Source organism: Seriola aureovittata, chromosome 16 (assembly GCF_021018895.1).
Source record: "Seriola aureovittata isolate HTS-2021-v1 ecotype China chromosome 16, ASM2101889v1, whole genome shotgun sequence".
Classification (NCBI taxonomy): Eukaryota; Metazoa; Chordata; class Actinopteri; order Carangiformes; family Carangidae; genus Seriola; species Seriola aureovittata.
The window spans coordinates 12,655,727-12,677,170 of NC_079379.1; the positions used below are offsets into that span (position 1 = coordinate 12,655,727).

Genomic DNA, 21,444 nt, shown 5'->3' on the forward strand with positions numbered 1-21,444 from the left:
ATATTTAGTCCTCTTGTAGCCAGTCATATTGAAATACTGCAGTCAGTCAAAATTCGTTGTAAAAATTGATTCTTCCTCTCATTAGGACTTAATAATATATTCCATACATTTCAAATCAATTATAACACTGGGTAACTGAGCAGGCACAATGAATGTGATTCCTGTTTTGCCTGCTGGTCATTTAATTGTCAACACCAGCTTCCCTAACAATGGAATATCCTACGTACTAAAATAGATTAAATGGACAGGGATTGACGAAGCAATGTTGTACTTAGTAGAACATACGAGGGGGTTTTGGCCCTTATTGGTCATGAAGTACGTTGAAAGGCTCATCAAGAACAAGCTCCAGATGGTTGAGAGCTCGTTAGATTCTTTGTCTTTACTATAAGCAGAAGAGAGGTTTGGAAAATGCAGCTTTGACCTTGGTTAAGTATAGTCTTGCCAGGCGTTTAGTGGTTTTACTCTCTGATGTGATGTGACACAGCGTACTTAAGGCAATACTGTATTCACTGATGAAACATTTATTTGGTTATTCATTCAGATTTTCTAACATGTTGTTCTCAGGTGGGAGGAGGAAGTGACAGGGACACCTTAGTGGAACAAAAATGACAAAAAAGCCTCTGAGATGTGGTTGTCCTGTTCTCTCACCTGTACTTTCTGTACATAGATGATTACCAGAATCTCTGTGAGGACAGGCACATCCTGAAATTCACTGATTATGTTGGAATCACAAGCCTATTACAAGGTCATGAGAGTCTGGGTGTTTTTACAGCAGCCTCTGGAGTGATGTATTTCTGCACTGGGATGTGTCCAGATCAAAGAGAACAGCCCAATTACTGTCTATGATCTTAAAGTCCAATTTACAGAGTTCCAGGTATTTGGGAGTTACACCATTGAGTATAAAAAAAAAATGATTTTGTGCACTTTGTAACAAGAGTGGGCAGAAATTGTGTGTTTTAATGAGAACAGAAAATTGATGTCTTTCTTACACACATCCCTTACCAAATCAATCCTCAAAAGCTCCTCAGTGGCCTGGTTTGAAACCTGAGAGCGGCAGAAAAAATGTCAGCATTGCGAGTGTAATAAATGAGATCATTTTCATTCAACAGACCATCCTCACTGATGTCTACAGTGTGAACAAGTCAATTTGAGCCACTCCCTTTAGGTCACAGATTCATACAACCACAAGCTAATTAGACAGGCTGAAGTTCTCATTTCTTCCTTCCATTGCAAACCCGCTTGAGTCTACATAATAGACTTTCCACTCCCTCCCTCTCCTGCTGTGGCTACTATGGCTACTGTTTGATGTGGTTTAATGTGTTTAATGCATCTTACTTTTGTTTCTGTAGCATTAGTAAGGGATACACATCTACAATAGAACCACAGCATCAACAGAAACATGCAGGAGACAGTTTTTAGCATATGACAAGCATTAGACTATACATCAAGCATACATCTATACATTCAGCATTTGATCACTATTAGCAGCCTAGCCAATAAGTTTATTTTCGGCAAATCTCGTTACACCCCCCAAATCTATTACCTTACTCACTTACAGGTAGTGTATTCATTCTCCTTTTATGTGTGTTTGTGTCCATGGTGTGTATATATTTGTGTGCATACATGTGTATTACCATGGACAAAGTAGTGTGAACATAATGGAATATTATAGAACAGAATGGAATGGGGCATCATCACAAGCATAATATTGTTTGTTGCCCCCCCCCCCCACACACACACACACACACATACACACACATACACATACACACACATACATACGCTTTAAGGAGCCTAATCCCCCTTTGTGAATCTGTCAACCTTGTTGTTACAAACACAATAGGATTATGTGTGTGTGTATGTGTGTGAGAGAGACAGAAATGTGTGTGTCCATGTGTGCAATGCTAAGCGAGAGACTGACTTCGGATGTGTGATCGTGTGGCTTTGTGTGTGTGTGTGTGTGTGTGTGTGTGTGTGCGCGTGCGCGTGCGTGCTTGCGTGTGCGTGTGTGTGTGTGTGAGAGAGAGTACCAGTATAGGAATGTTCCGACAGTATGCCTGTTTTCTCTCCAAAGCAATTTGTTCTCCATTCTTCTGCTAGGTGTTTGTGTATCTGTGTGTGTTCACGCACCAGCATGTGTGTTAGGCAGGTTGTGATTGGTTGAGTCTGCGGGTCTCATAAAGACGATGTCATGATGGAAATTAATGCAATACATCACAAACATGCATTCAGACACGCACGTAAGCGCACGCACACACACACACACACACACGTATATACTAACTGTAAAGCACACACACAAAGCACACACCTTTGCTTCCTGCCATGGGCCAATCCTGTAAATAATACTGAAAACAGGAGAAGAGAACAGGGGAATAAAGGAGAGGAAGGCTTGGGAAATAGAGGGTGTATTTCCAGAGATACTGTACACAAGATTTTTACAGAGAATTATGGCGGCACAGTGGCACCTTTATATAGAATCAAAGGAGCATCTGTCTAACCTTACGGTCAGAGCGAACTGGAAAAAAGAGGTGTCAGGAATACTTGCAAACTCAGGGGAAGGAGACATGCAGAAAGAGATGGATACAAACTTGCTCAGGGCTAAATGAACTACGTAAGTAAAAGCATTCAAGAAATTCATCTGACTCAGCAAACCAAGAGCCAATCATCTTCAAGCAAGACTATTCAGTTGGCAGTAGATTTCTGTTGAAATGAATGATGAGCTCATGTAGCATGATACAGTGCTTCACAGCCGGGAAAGATGGACATTGAGTACTTGAGGCTGATAACACTGCATGGTGTTATTTGCTCAAATGTTTTTAAAGCTAGACTCCAGAAAAATACAGGATATGCTAATGGTTCTTTAAAATACCCTTCCAAAGCAAGAGCCCTGTTTTACCAAATTTACAACATCCAAACATACGATATCACAAAAAGAAATACAGACTATGCAACTTATACATATGAGAGACATATAATTTATCTAAAATTTATGAACCACAATCATTTGTGGCTTCTCCATTTGCAATCTGTCTGTAAGTAGCGTTTGCAAATTGGTTGCTAGTTAGCAATATTTGTCACACCTCTGTAGTGTATACAGTGCTTTAGTTATGTGTCTCTTGTGATCATTGTGCCTTATTTTTCATTATTTTCAAGCCTTTATCCTTGAAAACTTTTTTGCATATCTCATAAATAACACATGTACATGCGTAACACACGTCAAGGCTGAATCCTGACCGCAGCGGCCTAAGTTTGAATCCAGCCCCAGGCCCTTTGCTGCATGTCATACTGTCTCTCTCTCTCTTGCTGTGTTTCCCGTCACTCTCTTCAGTCTCTGTCAGAGATGCCAGCAAAAAATAATTAAGAAAAGATGTTATTTCTGTTCCAGTTTGTGTACAGAGTCAACAGGATAGAGGACCCGATCACAGACAGAGTCTGAGCAGATAGATTTAAGGGGCTTTACTTGAATGAACTGTCAAAAAACAGGCTTACAGATTGACCTCAGTAAGGCAGTCTAAGCAAGCAAGTCCAGTAAGGCAAGGCAGGCAGATGAGGCACAGGCACCAGATCTAAACACAGGAGGCAGGTCACAAACAGATTCATGGGAAAGTGGGAGGGGACAGGGTACAGACAGGCAAGTACAAGGTTCAAGGTTGGCTTGGACGCAAAATCACACAGCAGCATTGTAGATCAGGCAGAGGACTGCTATTAAGTGGGCAGGGTGGGTGAATAGGGGGACTTAGCGCCAAGTGTACTGACGGGTGTGGATGTCAGACTGGAAAGGTGGGAAAGTCCAAGGACATCTGGTGGATGAGTGGAGAATGGCAAGGACTGGAAAGTTCCATTGAAATACACAGAGGAAGTGAGAGGGCAGGGAGAGTGAGAGAGAACGTCCCATGGCATGTTCATTATATTCTTTGCCTTTTTTTTTGATTGTTTTGCCTATTAATTGTATTTTCTAAAATTAGTTTGAAAACACTAAGTAAACCCTTTGAGACTGGCTGAAGATTCATATTAACACAGGTCCTTCGGCCTGGTCTTAGTCTCCAAGGTCCACACAGATGTTGATATCTCCTTTTGAAAATGTATCTTTACAGAAATAGACAAAGAGAGCTGTGGTGACCCAGGGACTCCTCTCTATGGAATAAGAGAGGGGGATAGCTTTTCAAATGGAGGGATCCTGAGATTTGAGTGCCAGTTTGGCTTCGAGCTGATTGGAGAGAAAACGATATCCTGCCAAGACAACAATCAGTGGTCGGCAAACATCCCCATATGCATATGTAAGTAATACAATCGTTGATATGTGATTTTCAGTGAAATGGCCGAAGAAGATAGAATTTTCTTTAAAAAAGTATGGCATGTGCTCTGCTGTGATGTGTTAATAACATTCAGTCTGACCTGTCACCATGGTGACAGTACAGAGTTTATTATGGCCCGGAGCGGATGATGACCGATGATGCTGTGGAGAATTAATATTTAACAGAAAATGTCTCTCTCTGCATCTCTTTTACTTCCCTCCCATTCCTTTCCGACATTTTTATTTCCTTCTCTGTCTCTCTTTGTCTTTGTCTGTCTCTCTGTCTGTCTGTACATCTCTTCCTCCGAAAGTCCCCTGCATGTCCAACTTCACAGCTCCCTCAGGAACCGTCCTCTCCCCAGATTACCCAGAAGGCTATGGGAACAATATGAACTGTGTCTGGCTCATCCAATCAGATCCAGGCTCCAGAATCCACTTGGCATTTAATGACTTTGACCTGGAGGCACCCTATGATTCCCTAACGGTGAAAGATGGCGAGACAAATGACGCCGTTGTTATTGGGAGGTTTTCTGGAGCTGAGAGTCCTTCCCATCTGACGTCCAATACCAACACGTTGAGGCTGGAGTTTCAGGCTGATCACTCCATGTCAGGAAGAGGATTTAATATTACTTACAGTAGTATGTATTTTTCTTATTTATTTTTATTCTACTTTGCTACTTAAATAAAAGGAAATGACAGATTATATTTGCTTTGCTGCAAAACAAGATGAAATGTGGCAATACACTATATATGATCAAAATCATTTTTGTTTTGACCCATGGTTACAGCAGGAAAATGATCATTTATATTTATTTTCCTTTGCAGCAGAATAATGCAGGAGACGAAGCTATAAGGCAGCATTTCTCATATAACTGTATATGAATTTTATGCATGACTTTCAGCCTAGACCACAAGTACCTGTATGGGACGTGAGGTGTATTCATTGTGAAGCTCTATATCCATCCATACTTGAACCATTTTGTGGTCTAAACTTCATCTGTTACAATCAAAACTATGTTTAGTGAAAGGTGTTTCAATGTCAGCTTCTTATCATCTTTTTAATTTTCAAGTGAACAGTTACTAAGAAAATGCAATTTTTCCCCCTCGTGGGTTAGATGTTTGGATGTTTCATTTTAGGTAGAAGCTCTTTTAATTCACTAACAGTTAGATCAGGCAGGCAGCCTCAACAACACAAAGTGTTTCTTAAAAGACAAAAGACAAACTGTATTGATTCAAGAGAGGTCATGTGGTCATTACATCAGCTAAGAATAGAGGTGTAGGTTGCAGATTAAAGAGGAAAATAAGGCAAGGAAAGCATTAAAGAAAGACTTTTCAGGAACTTTTTGGCTTGTTTGTTGTCATACCTAGAGTCAGATGAGACGATTGATATCTATTTCATCTCTGCGCGTCCAGTACAGAGAGAGGTCCAGGATGTGTTTAGCCCTACTTTGCGCAAAGACTTGAAGTAAGCGGAAAATGTTATCCTAGTTCCGTCAAAAGTAAAATAATACACCTTCCAAACGCTCCCAAATTGCCTTTTTTTAACATCGTATTTAGAGTCAAAATAGAATCCAAGACATTAGGGTTTGAGGAGCAGTTAGCATCTCAGAAGTTCTGTCTTCATTGTAAACTTGGCAGCTACTACTTTTGTAATTGATCAAAACCCAGGTGACTCTTAGATGTATTGATGACTGTCTTGCAAGACAACAGGATACAACATGTACAGTAAATGAAATAGTTTTGGGTTTCTTGGAAGGCATATTTGTTCATTTGTGATGCAGGTCAACTGTTTGCCCCTGCTTGCAGTCTTTGAGCTAATTTAGGCTCCATACCGGACAGACAGAGATGGAATTGATCTTCTCCTCTGACTGTGGTTTTGATGGCAAACAGACATATTTCCCAACATGCTGAAATGTTCCGTCCACAAGTTCCCTGACAGTGTTACTGTGATTTCAGCTCATACTGTTCTGTGTATTTCTGACTTTTTTTGGGTCACTGCATTTGTAATTTTTAATCTCTCTATCACATGAACACCAGATTGCTTCAACTGGCAAAACACAGGCATTTTAAAGTTGGACTTTATATTCTTGTAATCTGATGAGCCAGATCATATCCTGAAGCAGACATGCTCACAGAAATTTTGTCGGGAAATTTTCTTAGCTCAAACCCAAGCACAGTGCAAATATACTGTAGCGTGAGAAACGAGCGTATGAGCAAAGACACAGAAATACAGGGCAGGAATATGGAACAGACGGATTACAGGAGACATTTATAGACGTCTCCTTGGCCAGGTCTGTTACATTGCAGCAATAGATCTATATGATTGGTTCTCAGAAATTTCATCAAAATGATGAATAAAATGTCGCCCGTGAGTACCCGTAAAGTATAGGTCTCATATTCTTTAATAACATTTTTCATGCACATGTCTATCTCCTTCTGTGGGTGTCTAGTGTCCAATATCTTCCTCATCATATTTCTGTCTCCTTGTAACTTTTTACCCCCAGCATTTGGCCATAATGAGTGTCCAGACCCTGGCATTCCTATCAACGCTCGACGCTTCGGAGACAGCTTCCAGCTTGGCAGCTCCATCTCTGTGGTCTGCGAGGACGGTTTTATCAAGACCCAAGGAACCGAGACCATCTCCTGTCAGTTAGAAAGAGGAAAAGTCATGTGGAGCGGCCCCATCCCTAAATGTGAAGGTAAATATTGACTAGATTGCTGATTAAACTATTAACTTGGGAACAATATGTCATCCAGGATATCATCATTATTACAGCGTAAAGACCCAGGAGTTGGAATTTATCTGCTGTCAGTTTGACAGAGGGAAAAAATGGAGGTGGCCAGTTAACCTAAATGCCTAGAGAGAGAACTGAAGCTACAGATACTCTTGACTGTAGTCGTAATTAAGAATATGAAACCCTTTCTTGTAAGGTATATGTGGGAAGAAAATCTATGGAATGACATTTAAGTTAAATGTGTTAAGTTAATGTCACACATATGAATATGTTAGATATGACTAGACATAATTATCATAGTGGCATGTTATAAAAATCACAAGAAACTGTCACCACTTCCTTGAAAAGTGAAGTAAAGTCTTCTTATTAGTCTTTACACCACTCCACTGTATAATTTTTATATCAATTTCACACTATTAACACTGTCATTTATCATCCATAGTTTAAAGTCATAGTAATTATATTTAAATTTAAATATATGGTCATTTTTCAAAGTGGTATTAGCACCAAATCTAATCAAAAAAAGTCTAACAGCTTGTATGGAACTACATGGGACAAAAGGACTGAAAGTGTGTAAGTGTTTTAGTTATAATTCCAACAGCAGATATAATTAACTGTAAGTATTTCTAACACAGCTCCTCTTGATGGAGCTGTTTATAGTACAAAGAAAGCTGACGTTAATTGTGCTCCAGGTCATTTAATGTCCCTAGATCCATTGTAGCTAATGTGTGTCTGTAACTACTTAGATGGAAAATTCACTTACTTGTATTCAGGAGGTACAGACCAGAACGAATTGAATCAGACACTAAGTTAAACTCTAAACAAGATCAAATTTAAAAGAAGAGTGGGACAGAATGGCTTCTGGCTAATGTAATATGGTGATAACAGATAACGTTCTGATATAAATTCTGTATATATACAGTGTATATATATATATACACTGTATATATGTGTGTGTGTGTGTGTGTGTGTGTGTGTGTGTGTGTGTGTGTGTGTGTGTGTGTGTGTGTGTGTGTGCATGATGTGTATGAATATGAATATTCTTGATTGTTCAGATTTCTTTTGGGTGTTAATGTATATTTTTTGCATAACATTTAATACCATCCTTACATTCTAGAGTGTATTGAAAGAGAATCCTTGAGCACGTAGTTCATTTGTATTTTTAATGAGCATGTAATGGAAATGATCTAACGATGCAGATATAGTGTTCATCTGAGTCAGTCTCTGGCAGGATTTTTGCATACAAAGTTATTTTAAGTATGTGGAAGACTTTTCCTGACAGTAAATTTGAAGCTGCTCTATCAATATTTTATATTAACAATGGATTAAATGGCTACATGTCATGTGGAAGATGTTACTCGTAGTGAAAAATCCATATATAATTATCTCCCGACTGTGCTGCTTTCCCCCTATTCTACAGAGTGTTCTTGCAAATTTCAGCTAATTCTTTTGGTATAGCAGCCAGCACCTTGAATTCACTTAGAGCAAAAAGATGTGCTAAACCCACTGTATGCTATCTGTGCCAACCGGCAGACAGAGTCAGCAACTAGCTGGTGAACATGATCGACCATTTTAGCATGTTTCTCTCAGGAGTTGGTGGAGACCAAAGCAGTGCTAAAAAGAGACAAAATATTAGATTTTGATTGATCAGGGGTCCAGAAACACAGCAGCTGTATCATCAGGAAACAAAATTTCAGACAAGAAGATTGACTAAATAAAAGATATATTCAAGTTGCCTTCATGTCAGCTACTCATGGAACTTAAGCTACATACTAAATCCTGCCAGATCTCTCCGGTGTCTGTTCTCCCTCATCAACCTGGACTTGGACTTCACTTCCACTCTCACTATACAAATCATCTTTCTTCTTCAATTTTATTTGTGTCCACTATATCTCCCTTTCTCTTTCTCTTTCTCTCCTCCTCCAGCCCCGTGTGGAGGCCACTATTCAGCCCCAAGTGGAGTGATTTTGTCTCCTGGTTGGCCTGGTTACTATAAAGACTCCCTGAGCTGTGAGTGGGTGATTGAATCAGAACCTGGGCGCTCCATCAAAATCACATTTGACAGGTGGGTGGTTTAATTCTTTGATTCTGCGTATTATAAAAGCTCTCAGAGCTTTGAACGGGCAAAACTGTGCAGATTCATCAGAATCATCATCGATTACTTCTCACAAGCAAAGATTTGCAAGACTTAAAGATCATGGGGATTCACCATGAATAAAATTACGAACTCTTAAATTTCATTGGCTGAATAATTAACATTGGGAGCTGTATGTTGATCAGGAAGGCTGGTTAATATTTTGGTTTATGTTATGTGTTCTCTGAGCTGTGAACTGGCAAAATATGCAAGACTTTAGAGAATCCTTTCAATTAAATTTTCATGGGTTTGAGCTTCTGTTTCAACTTCATTTCATTGTAAAGTGTATTTAACAATATTGGCTCAAAACTCTGTAGAGGGCTTGGGAGCCTGGACCTCTTAAACATTTCTTTTTCTCTCCCTACAGCATGTTAACTCCATTAAAAAAGATTTTCAGTCAGGTTTACAAAATTATTATCACCATAAAGGTAATGATCAAGAAAATGTAATGTTTTATTATTTTTGTCTTACAGGTTCCAGACAGAGTTGGGTTATGACTTCCTGGAGATCCATGATGGGCCAAACCTCCTGTCTCCTCTGGTTGGCTCCTTTAATGGCACCCAGGTGCCTCAGTTCCTGTTCAGCAGCAGCAACTTTCTGTATCTGCTGTTTACCACCGATAACAGCCGTTCAAACGCTGGCTTCAAAATATTATATGAAAGTAAGTAAGAAACAAATAAAGCATATGTATACATATACTCTGTGGGCAGTCATTCATAAATGCAAAGCTGACTTAAAGATAATGTCCTCTGTCTTCTACAGATCTGAATAATACACATGCAGTTAATGTGTATAAAATTGTACCAGATGCTGAATATATAAGAAAACAATGAGAATATGTTTTGCAGAAATGTATTTTCATTGTTTCTCTAAACACACACACAGTGGGAAACAACATCACAGTCCTCCTCACACAGTTTCACAAGCTGGCCACACATAAAATCATTACCTGCAAAAACCAAACAACCATGATTATATGCATCCTTTTCTCTTCTTCAGGTGTTACAGTGGACAGCTACTCATGTCTGGACCCTGGTATTCCTGTCAATGGTATTCGGTATGGACAGGATTTCTCCATTGGGTCCACAGTGTCATTTGGCTGTGATTCTGGCTACAGACTCAGCCATGAAGAGCCACTAGTATGTGAGAAGAACCACTGGTGGAGCCACCCTTTGCCTACATGTGATGGTAAATACCTCAAAAGAGCTTCTAATTTGTGTTGCGACACAGTTGAAGCTGTGATTTACTACACAGAATAAGTAAGAGAAAGAGGTTTCTTTGAATATGACATGTCCTCTGTCATCATCGGGTCACTTTATAAACAATGTATGGTACTTTGTTGTTATTCCTTCCTATTCATTTTCAAGAACAAAAGGTGCATAAAATGAAACACAACATTTCATCTTGACCTTGGTGTAGATACAGTACACACAGTATGCGGTGTGGGAGCACATAATGACATGACATGGCCCAAGGTCAACTTGACTGCAGTCCTACTAATGGTAGTACACTGATAAATTACAAATGAGCAGGGTTTTTCTAAAATGAAATATCTACTTTTTAAAAATGGCATTCATACTCATCAGACAGTTTGTGGAAAAAAGTCTTAAGATGAAAGGTAAGATAAGTTCACAGAAATAATTATTATTTCTAAAGACCCAATACACTTTTGAGACTAATACAGATTATCTAGCTTATCCATTACAATAGCCTCAGAGAAACTGGGGTGTGTGAGAAAGATCAGCAGTGGAGCCACCATCCCTATGTGGGGAGCTGAGTCACATAGAACATGCTGTTCTGCGACAAAACCACTGGTTGAATAGCGCACACACACACACGCACGCACGCACAAACACATGTACGCACATAGACACATGCACTTACACTGTGGTCTACGTAGGGGCAATTTGCAGTGAAGGCTGCTGTGGCTGATAGGGGATGATTTGAGGAGAAGATTAGAGATCTCTGGGCATATACATTGTGTGTGTGTGTGTGTGCATGCGCGCAAGCATGTGTACTGTATGTCAGGAAATATATGTGTGCTTGTGCCTGTGTGTGTGGTGCTTTTATCCACGGGCTTCCTGTCACCCCCTCTCCTGTGTGAACTGTGAACACAGGAAGGTTTGAGGTAAGGGTGACGAGAGCCTGTGTTGGCTGTCACCTCCTCTCTCTTCTCTCTCAAATCAAGGAGTGAGGAGGGTCACATGAGTGGGTGAGGGGAGGAGGGGGATCTCTCTCTGTCTCTCTCTTCCTCTCTCTCTGTCTCTCTCTCCCCTCTTCCAATCATGGTGGAGCAGAATAGGAGAAAGGCAGGAGAGATGCGACACTGCTGCATCAGTTTTGTGGTGGCTTGCTTGGTTCGGCTTGTTGGCTCATTCGCTTGTTAACCACATTTGAATTGCACATTTCCTGGGACTGTTAGAAGTTTTTTCCGAGGAGGCTGTTTGAGCATATAAACATCAAGTACACCGCCTGGAATTTACAGACCGAATGCCATTAGACTGTGTTTACACAGTATGCACCATACAGATATTTATATTTATATTTGCTGCTCTGGTTGGTGAGAAATGGTCTATGCTGATGATTGACAACTAGTACACAATGAACAGTGCCAAAGGCAGCTGAGTCAGCCTTGGAAAATGTAGCAGAAATCAAATGTTGTTCATACTGTATATTCAGAGAGATGAAAATAAGCAGCATTCCCTAATTTAATGTGGTCTGTAATATGAAAAGGATGATGATAAGATTATCACAGAAGCCATACAAAAAAAAGATCCAAAGATTTATCAATTTTTAACCAAAACAGTAAGGTAATGTTACGTGACCAATGACCAATATGAATCAACCTTTCTCTGGGCTGCAGGATTCTTTTACCAGTTGTATGAATTTAAGTACAATTTAAGCAAATCATTTTGTCAATGTTTGTCCTTTTTTGAAGGCCAAAGATTGGTGTCGAAGTGGAAACACTTAGCAGCACTTCTGCACTGCATTGAGCCACAGAAAAAGAGAGGGAGAGAGAATGGATAGAAACTCCTCCTAACGACAGAGGTGGAGACAAAGCAAGATGAGAGGACATGAAAAAGAAAATCTACAGATAGAGCAAGAGATTAAGAGAGAGAGAAAGAGAAAGAAACTGGCAGAGAGAGAGATGTAATGCAGTTTTTCAAATTTCTCACATAGCTCAGCGTTTAACATTAAGAGCTTCCTGGCAGAAAAGTATTAATAATTAATAGCGCTATGTGTGCATGCATGGTTTTGTGCATGAGTCATTGTGTCAGGCTGTATGTATACGGTATGTGTGTTTGTGTGTGTGTGTGTGTGTGTGTGTGTGTGTGTGTGTGTGTGTGTGTGTGTGTGTGTGTGTGTGTGTGTGTGCGTGCATGCTTGCATGTGTGCCTTCTTGCATCTGTGTATTGGTTTTGTTTGGAAATGCTCTCTGTCCTCACCCTTGTTTTGGGAGATGCTGATGTTGTAAAAAACATGGAGGTTGAGTGTGAATACTTGTGTTCTCTTGTGGTTTGAGCACATTTTCAATGTCTGACATATCTGTTTTATGTGGTTATAGCAGTGGTCAGCAGAGGAAATGCATGGAAATGAAATACAGATTTTACAGATTTTAGTCTAGGTTGCAGTTCTCAGAGTTGGAGGTTTTCAGCTTCCATGTACCTGGTAGAATGTCCGGCTCAAGGAAACAGGTTTGACCTTCTCCCTGCTGCTTTGCCACCGTTGCACTTTTGAGGTAATGTTATGGCATTTTATCGGCATATTGTAAGAGAAAATGACAGGCCAGTCCGCCAACTGTAAGATGAAGCAACTGGAGCGAGCAGAAATGAAGAACCTTGCAATACATGCATGCATTAGTATGCATAGAATCGGCAACAGATTTTTCCAAACTTTTCTGAGGACCTGGTCTCAACTCTGAGCATCTCTGTGCCAGCACAACTCTCATCCTGCATAACAATGTGCACAGCTGAACCGTGTGCAGAACTTGCAGGGTTATCCTGAGGCCATACTGTGAGGTTCAAAAAGTTTTAAGTAGTCCCTAAGAAACATCTGTGTAGCTTCACTGCTTTGAATATTACTGCTTTGAATCGCCTGGAATTACAAATTGCCTGTATTAATAGAAAACAAAATATATTTTGCAGTTCTTTCACACTATACAGCTTTCACACAGCATTGATATTGTGGAAAACTAGCTCAAATAATATCCAATCGTTTCTCTTTAATTCATATTTCATGTCTCAGTTTGCTGCTGAGAGACTGTACGTCCTAAAAGCAACCAAATCTTGAACATAGGTTTCAAATCTTCCACCTCTCAGCTAAAGAAGTTACACTTATTGTCTAGATGGTCACTTGTTACATAACAATCAACTTTGCATTTTAGCCAGTAACTCCAGTTACTTCAATACACTTATTTTTCTCTATATTTTTATTACATTCCTTGGCTCGCTACATATCCACTGTATATAATGATTTTCAGTCATTTTCATGCAAATCCAAACAAGTTGATTCCAAACAATCAACACCTCACAGAACAAAAATATTTATTTGCCAAGCAGGCACTGAAATATAATTGATCTAATTTGATCAAGGTCAGGAATGTAGTTGACACATTAGAAGTTGAGATAAGTCACTAAGATATGGAAGGTGTTACATTTACAGCAGGGATCTTGAAACTTGAACTTATTACAGCTAAACATAGAAGTTGATGCGTACCCTTTGCTCTGCTGGAGACAGGTGCCATCATCACACTATCATTGTCATTATATGTGTTAGCACCCACAGAGTGTACCTACGTGTGCCTGTGCTTTTATAGAATCCTCTGAGCCTTCCCTATACAGGTTGCTACACTAATTATGTGAGAGCTGTTTCTGCCTGGTGAGCATGTCACAATTAAACAACTAAAAACAAGTTTGCATAATTCACATACCAGCAGTTAAACTGAAAAGTTTCATTAAACACATAACACATGGTTAGTTCAGGGAAATTAAACTACTTGAGACAACAAATAATCCATTATTTCTATTTAAATTCAGTGTGTGGGAGATTTTCCAACCATTTATATCATCATTTTTTGTCTGTGCAACAGTCGAGGGACATTCAAAGTAAAGCTATTAGGGAATACATGTTGATATAACAGTGTTTTAACGTTTCCTAATGTGTGACATCACACAAATTTTGCAGCTGTTAGTGCAGGCAGAACTTTCTACACAGAACTCTCTCTCTCTCTCTCTCTCTCTCTCTCTCTCTCTCTCTCTCTCTGTATACCACTCCTGCTCTTGTAGCATTTGTGTGTGCATGTGCTTGTGTGTACGTGCTATATAAGTACTATTTAAGGTCCACAGGGAAACATTATCTGTTTGAGCTATCAACAATCTGATGCTAACCTTCTCTGCCCCTCTCTCTGCATATCTCCCTCTCTCTTTCTGCCTCTCTCTCTCCCACTCCGTCTCTCTCAATCTATCCAGCTCTCTGTGGCGGAGATGTTAGAGGTCCCTGGGGAACCATCCTTAGTCCCGGCTATCCAGACAGCTACCCTTCATCTCTCAACTGTACCTGGACTGTTGAAGTCAGCCACGGGAAAGGCAAGACACACACACACACACACAGATTCACACTACTTAATAGAGAGAGACAGAGTGAGAGACAGTCGCAAGTAGCACACATAGTAGTGCAGCTACTGCTACACTACAACCACTGACTTGCAATACATGAAGTTTATGCCATAATGCCACTTTATTATTCAATTCCTATGATACAAGACATTAACGATTTGTGCCTGCTGTGATCACACTGTAAAATGATTCATACCAATTCCAGGTATATGAGCCCGCTCAGAATGAAACAAACGTGTGTGTATGTGTGTGTGTGTGTGTGTGTGTGTGTGTGTGTGTGTGTGTGTGTGTGTGTCTTGAACAGGAGTCCAGTTTCAGTTCAATTCTTTTCATCTGGAGGACCAACACGATTACCTCTTGGTTACTGAGAACGGGAGTTTCCTGCAACCACTGGCTCGCCTGACTGGCAACGAGTTGCCTAGCAACATCAATGCTGGTCTCTATGGCAACTTCAAAGCCCAGCTTCGATTCATCTCTGACTTTTCCATTTCATATGAGGGCTTCAACATAACTTTCTCTGGTAATTTACTCCCCTATAGTCATGTTGTACCATTATACTCCAACAAGATCTAGATATAATTTACCATCACTTTTATTTAAGAAGTTGACGTTCCTCTTCTCATACTGTAAAAAAAAAACAGCCTTATCCTGTATAACAATGTGAAGTTTATTTTCAAATCCAAACCAGGCTTTGTTAAACACAGTCATGTAATAACACCCGTTATGAATATTGCACAGGATCAGCCTAGAAACCCACGCAAAGAGGATCCAAGACACCACAGTGAAATAATAGCCTATCTTCTCTTTAAAGACTCTCTCTAAAGAGAAGAAAGCAGAGCAATGTTTCTACTTGGACAGAGACAGTTGCAGCCTCTTAAATTGTAATGATCAGTGATAGCTTTACTTTGTGATCTGAGATTTTGACAAGAACCGTTTCTGTGGAGTGGAACCAACAGATGCCTTGACTGACAACTGTTTTTCTAAAACTTGAACTTCAAATGGCAGTTTAGAACAGAGTCCTGCATCGGTCCAGTTTTGCAAATCCACATCCGCTGTGCGCCCACAGAGCTCAGTACTGGAACCAACATCTTACCTGTTATTATCTCAAAATCAAATCTAGACCAACCTGACTCAGTAGTAGAAGTTTCACAACTCAACCCAACACATAGACCATAAAGTCGCTCACTTTAAAATTCATCCCGATTGTATTTAAGCAGGGCTTGCATGATGGCTGGTCTGAGGTTATCTGCTGGTTGGCGTAATGTACTGTTCCATTCAGATGTGCAAAACACTCTCAGTCAGCTCCCACTTGTTTTTGACGTAATGCAAAGTGACACAACGATAACTGAAGTTGCAGTAACCATCTGTCCTCCTTTTCCAAAGTTACTCCCTGTTGCTATCACTCAGTATTTTGATTTGTTTCCTTGTCATTTTAATTCCTGTTTTTTTTTTTTCCAGTCTCATGTTTATTTATCTGCACCTGTGAATTAATATAAATATATTTTTGACCCGTTACACATCTTTTTTGTGGGTCCTGCCAAGTGGAGCGCAGCCAGATTTTACATATCAAACTTTTACATTTTTTTCAACAGTTTCTGTTAAGGGATTTGGCACAGGACATCCATTTATAAAATAAAAATGTTTTTTGACTTAAAAAAAAGAAAAAAGTCAAATGTTTTCTATTTTTTATGCCACATCGACACAAAACTGTTACTGTGTTAAGTGAATGTTAAACTCTCACTTTTCCTCTGAATAGAGATGTTTCACCACTGGCCTCAAGGACTACCAACAAACCCTGTTCTTGAATAGCTCAAGAAAAAAGCTGAACAGAGGAGAGAGGTTACGCAACATTAAACTGAATGTAATCAACCATTAAACAACACAAAAGAAGAAAAAAAAAGAGACAGAGATGGATTCCCTTCAGCCTCATCGTGGTAGTCTGAGAAAGTGTGGAAGTCACAGGTGCTGTCCCGATCCATGGTCGCGTGACTTCACCACCACCGCCATCCAAAACAGTTCAGGGTCATAATTAAGACAAAGACCAAGGCTACATCTGCCCCTCATAACTCAAGATCATTTGCCTCAATGCCCTTACAAGGCTCTCCTATTGACTCTGAAATAAAGGAGCACCTGAATCTGAGTATAAACTGAAGGATGTTGTACCACCTCCCAGATGGCATAAGCTGATACTCAGAATGTAACACATACAAGGCGTCACTGTGACTCATAAGTCGTAACATGTTCAACAACCCGTGTGAAACTGCAGCACCCTGAAATACACATCACATCATCGGTCTTAGCCCACTGAAAACACATCTCCTCTTGTACTTCGCTAAACATGAAATCAACAAGTTCAGTCCCGGACATGGTGGAGTCAATTGAGACTCACAACTTATGTACAAATTGTTCACTGTTGTTCATAAGTTGTTATGCAAAGGTTATATTTTAATGGACTGCATTAGTTTTTATCATAAGAGTTACTGAATTATTGAAAAGGGTTAGGCTACTTCACATGGAAGGAAATCATGTTTGCTCTGTCAGTGAATATTTAATGAATTAAGTTAATGATTATGACGTCAGTCTTATTGTAGTTATGAGAGTGGATTTTTCCTGGACTTTTCTTGGAGAGTGATGGGTATCGATTTGATGATTTAATAGAAAAATGTTTGTACACTTTAATCTTATAATTTTTCACTTACTCTAATGGCACTTATGCCACATTCAGAAAATGCAATAAATAAAACTTTTAAAGAGCAGGCTTCACAGTGCTGACCCATTTTTACCATTTTAAATGCTTATTCATATATAATTGTTATGTACTCAGTTTCCATTTATTTTCTGTAGAATATACTTTGGAGCCATGTGAGGACCCTGGAATGCCCCGGTTCGGCAGGAGAAATGGCTACAGTTTCGGCGTTGGTGACACCTTGTCTTTTTCCTGCAACATGGGCTACCGCCTAGAAGGGGCACCAGAGTTGGTCTGTCTGGGAGGTGGGCGGAGAATGTGGAGTGCTCCTCTACCAAGATGTGTCGGTACGTGGTAATATTACTGTTTTTGTTATCTTTGACAACAGTATCACACTTCACACACACCACAGTTTGATTGCTGAGTTTTGTGGCAAGTCAGGTGGCACGAAAAGGTTCTAGAGGTATGAAGGCATTATATTTAGAATAGTACGGTTAGTAGCCACCAAGCTAAAGTTCTTCCACCGTGTAGCATTTACTGTGTGTAAAGTGCACCACTTAAAATCACCAAGGCATGTGTATGTGTAATCAGACAAAATACCTTACTCACAGTGTAAGAAAATAATGATTCATTTGTTTCTATTCCCTTCCTTATTCACAAGAAAAGCAAATAAGATTTTAATTATGTAACTAATGATGGAACAGAGTGCTGACCTTCAGTGACCAGGGAACGTGTTGAGCTGTTTAGCTGCTGATACTCTGATGTTTATGAAAAATTATGAACCTGCACAGCCTCAGTTCAAAAGCCAGCAGACACACAACACACAAGTTCAACATTGTTTTCTTTTACAAGATAGTGAGGGAGATGGCACTACACAAAGGTAAAGCAAGTGACTGAAAAAAACATTTTAGAATAGCTTAGAACAGAAAAGGAGCATGTCAGGTCTTTTCAAGTTTAATGTGCCCCTGTCCTTCTTTTTTAATCTGTTCCAAAAATATCATAAATACAGTAAACTACAATGAATCTAAACTGGACACAAACACCAGTCTGTGTAAAAGCCAAACATATACAAGCCAATTTTGAGTTACTAGATGAACACTAAATGTCAGTGATATTTCTTCAAAGTGATTCACCAGTGGGCAAAGAGTTTTGGCATGGCCGCAGTCCTGTATCACCCCTTATATTTATGACTTTTACTATCAAGGACATCATCAGAAATATGACTCTGAATTTTTGGATTTATCATGTTCTTGGTTGCTGTTTTTGAACTGAAGTGATAAAGACAGTTCCAGACAGAATACAATAGAATACAAAATACATAACACATTATGCCTGGGAAGAACACATGGATATGAAATAAAAATTTCTAGGACAAGAAAATGCTAAAGTTGGATTTATTAATTATGAGCAGATGTTGTCTTAAATGTTTCCATCCTGTAAATTGTGAGAAATTTACATATTTTCTGATAACCACATGAGTCCGAATACAGTAGGGCTTTCGTAATGTGTTCAAATGTTTGGATATAGGTACATGCCCAATGTTGAACTCTAATCTGAAATGATGTAACTGTAGCAGTCTGTGGTACAAGTGCATGGAGATACAGCATGAGGTTAAATTTAAAGGCAGTATGAATACATACAAACTGCTTGAACAATTGAACCATGAATACAGTTTGCAGTGAAGACGTGTCCATTAGACTTAAAAATGTCATCTGGAGTGGAAAATGTGTATATTCTATATCACTAATTAATTAATGTACAAAGACAGAGGCAAATACCAAATGAACCTAATGGGAAAGTAAGTACAATAATGGATTTTCTCAGTAAGTTCCAAAAACATGTAATGACAGTCGTTTTAAATATGGGCTGTCGTACAAAGATGCACATACACTCCACACAAGTCTTTAACTGACTGGCAACAAAGGAATACTGAAACGCTAGAGGTCAAGTTTGTGCCAATAAAACAAGATGAAAGTAATCAGGATGGCAAAAAATAAATATTAACAGCTTTGGAAGACCTTGCTCTTTGCCTAGTCTCCCTGTGTTTGTGTCGGGTTTCTCTGGGTGTATTAGAAGTTCTCCTGTTATTTTCCCTGACCAAAGCAACTGCTCTGTGGGCAACACAGATGGTCCTGCCTGATGTCTAATGTAGAACATGAGTTTACCAATGAGGATCAATACTTTGTAATGTACTCATAACTTCAAGGTCTTTTTAAGTAAGAAATTTGTAAAATGAGATTTGATTTGGATGAAAATTGTGAATCAGACTTCCGGTTTGACGATCTAGGCGATGGCGGCATAGGAAAGTTGCTCCCGACATTTCGAAGTAAAATTACCCACAAAAACCCGAATAAGTTTAAAAAAAACGTGAGTACAGTTGAATTTAGGACGGTGGGTTTCGAGAATGCCTAAATATCAGTCGAAAAAGTTCATGCAGTCGGAGTTAATTGAGAGAGACGAAGTTAGCCAGCAGCTCCAAGCTAGCAACGAAACTGAGGATACGGACTCGGACCACGGCGAGGAGCAGGCGGAGGAAGCAGGTCTGGGCCTTATACTAAAAGAACTAAGAGAGTTTAGAAAGGACAACAGACAGCAGCTGAAAGAGATCCGTGAAGAAATAAACAAAACTAACACTAGAATAGAGGAGGCGGAAAAGAGGATCGACACGGCCGAAACTCGGATACAAGGGACGGAAGATGCGGTTACGGAGCTGCTGAAACTGCAGATACACCTGGATGCAAAGCTGACGGATTTAGAGGGTCGCTCCAGAAGAGAGAACATCAGGATCCACGGAGTGAAAGAGGGAGCGGAGGAGGACTCTCCATCGATGGTGGGTTATGTCGAGCGTGTGCTGCGGGAGGGCTTGGAGCTCCAGGGCTCCTTTGAGTTGCGAGTGGAGAGAGCTCACCGCGCCCTAACACCAAAGCCGCCACAGGGAGCTCCACCGAGGTCCATTGTGGCTAAATTGTCAAGCTACAGGATGAAAGAGGAGTTACTGAAGCTGGCCTGGCAAAAGCGGGGATTTCAACTTCACGGAAAAAGTGTTAATCTGGATCATGACTACGCGCCTGATGTGTTGATAAAGCGAAAGGAATATGCCGAAGCGAAATCAGTACTGAAGGAGAAGAAAATCAGATTTCAAACTCCATTCCCGGCCCGGTTAAGAGTGTTCTATCCGGAGGGGACAGTGTTGTACGGATCAGCGGAGGAGGCGACCGGGGACATGGCGAAGAGGGGGTTCTCGGTCTCGGTTATTAAACACCCAGAATCTCTGCTGGAGCAGATTCAGAAGTTCACATGGCGAACGAGCAGGAGATCGGGCAACCGGATGAGAGCAAGTAAAGAGAGGAGTTACGTGGAAAAACTACAGGTATTTAAGCGCCAGGATCCAGCATGACTATAAAACATCTGTGATTCACGGGTCGTTGAAAGTCCCGGAGAAGAAGAGGGGAGTTGTTATGCTAAAGAGGAGAGTCCAGCTATCAGTAAGAACAGACTGCGAGCAAGTATGGTATATTATAGAAACATTTTATAGGCAATAACTAAGAACATACTGTAACGTCGGGAGTTTTGTTTTCCTCTGTCAGACGGACGGATGGACACTAGAATAAAACTGCAAATGGCTGAGGGCCCTCTCACACCTGTCGGTGGGGGAGGATTTCCCTCAAGGCCCTATCACCATCAGGGCCTAATAAGGGTCGAGATGAAGACCTCACTATTGGAAGCCTTTTTTTCATGTGTGACTATGTTTGTGTTGTTCCTCATTAAGAGGCATGTTTTGCTGCCGTTCCATGCAGCTTTTGGGGTGCTGTCTGTGATACATTCAGTTAATGGTGAATATTTGTGCCGGTGCGAAGGGGTTTTCCATTTTTTTATTTCTTTTCAATATAGTACACTAAATGCAAGCAATTAAAATAGCAACATATAATGTGAATGGTCTGGTCAACCCTATCAAAAGAAGTAAGATTTTAACAAAA

General features: G+C 40.1%; 1 protein-coding gene across 3 annotated transcripts in view; it reads left to right on the forward strand.

The window, feature by feature from the left end:
- The window catches only part of csmd3b (CUB and Sushi multiple domains 3b), a 333,374-nt gene that overhangs the window by 236,390 nt on the left and 75,540 nt on the right, over positions 1 to 21,444 (forward strand). For all 3 annotated transcript variants that reach the window (XM_056398790.1, XM_056398791.1, XM_056398792.1), the window contains exons 14-22: positions 4,098 to 4,280; positions 4,609 to 4,935; positions 6,802 to 6,996; positions 8,959 to 9,097; positions 9,640 to 9,827; positions 10,166 to 10,354; positions 14,635 to 14,751; positions 15,086 to 15,301; positions 17,626 to 17,814. In XM_056398790.1, coding sequence (XP_056254765.1) covers positions 4,098 to 4,280; positions 4,609 to 4,935; positions 6,802 to 6,996; positions 8,959 to 9,097; positions 9,640 to 9,827; positions 10,166 to 10,354; positions 14,635 to 14,751; positions 15,086 to 15,301; positions 17,626 to 17,814 — 1,743 coding nt within the window. The remainder of the gene's footprint in view (positions 1 to 4,097; positions 4,281 to 4,608; positions 4,936 to 6,801; positions 6,997 to 8,958; positions 9,098 to 9,639; positions 9,828 to 10,165; positions 10,355 to 14,634; positions 14,752 to 15,085; positions 15,302 to 17,625; positions 17,815 to 21,444) is intronic.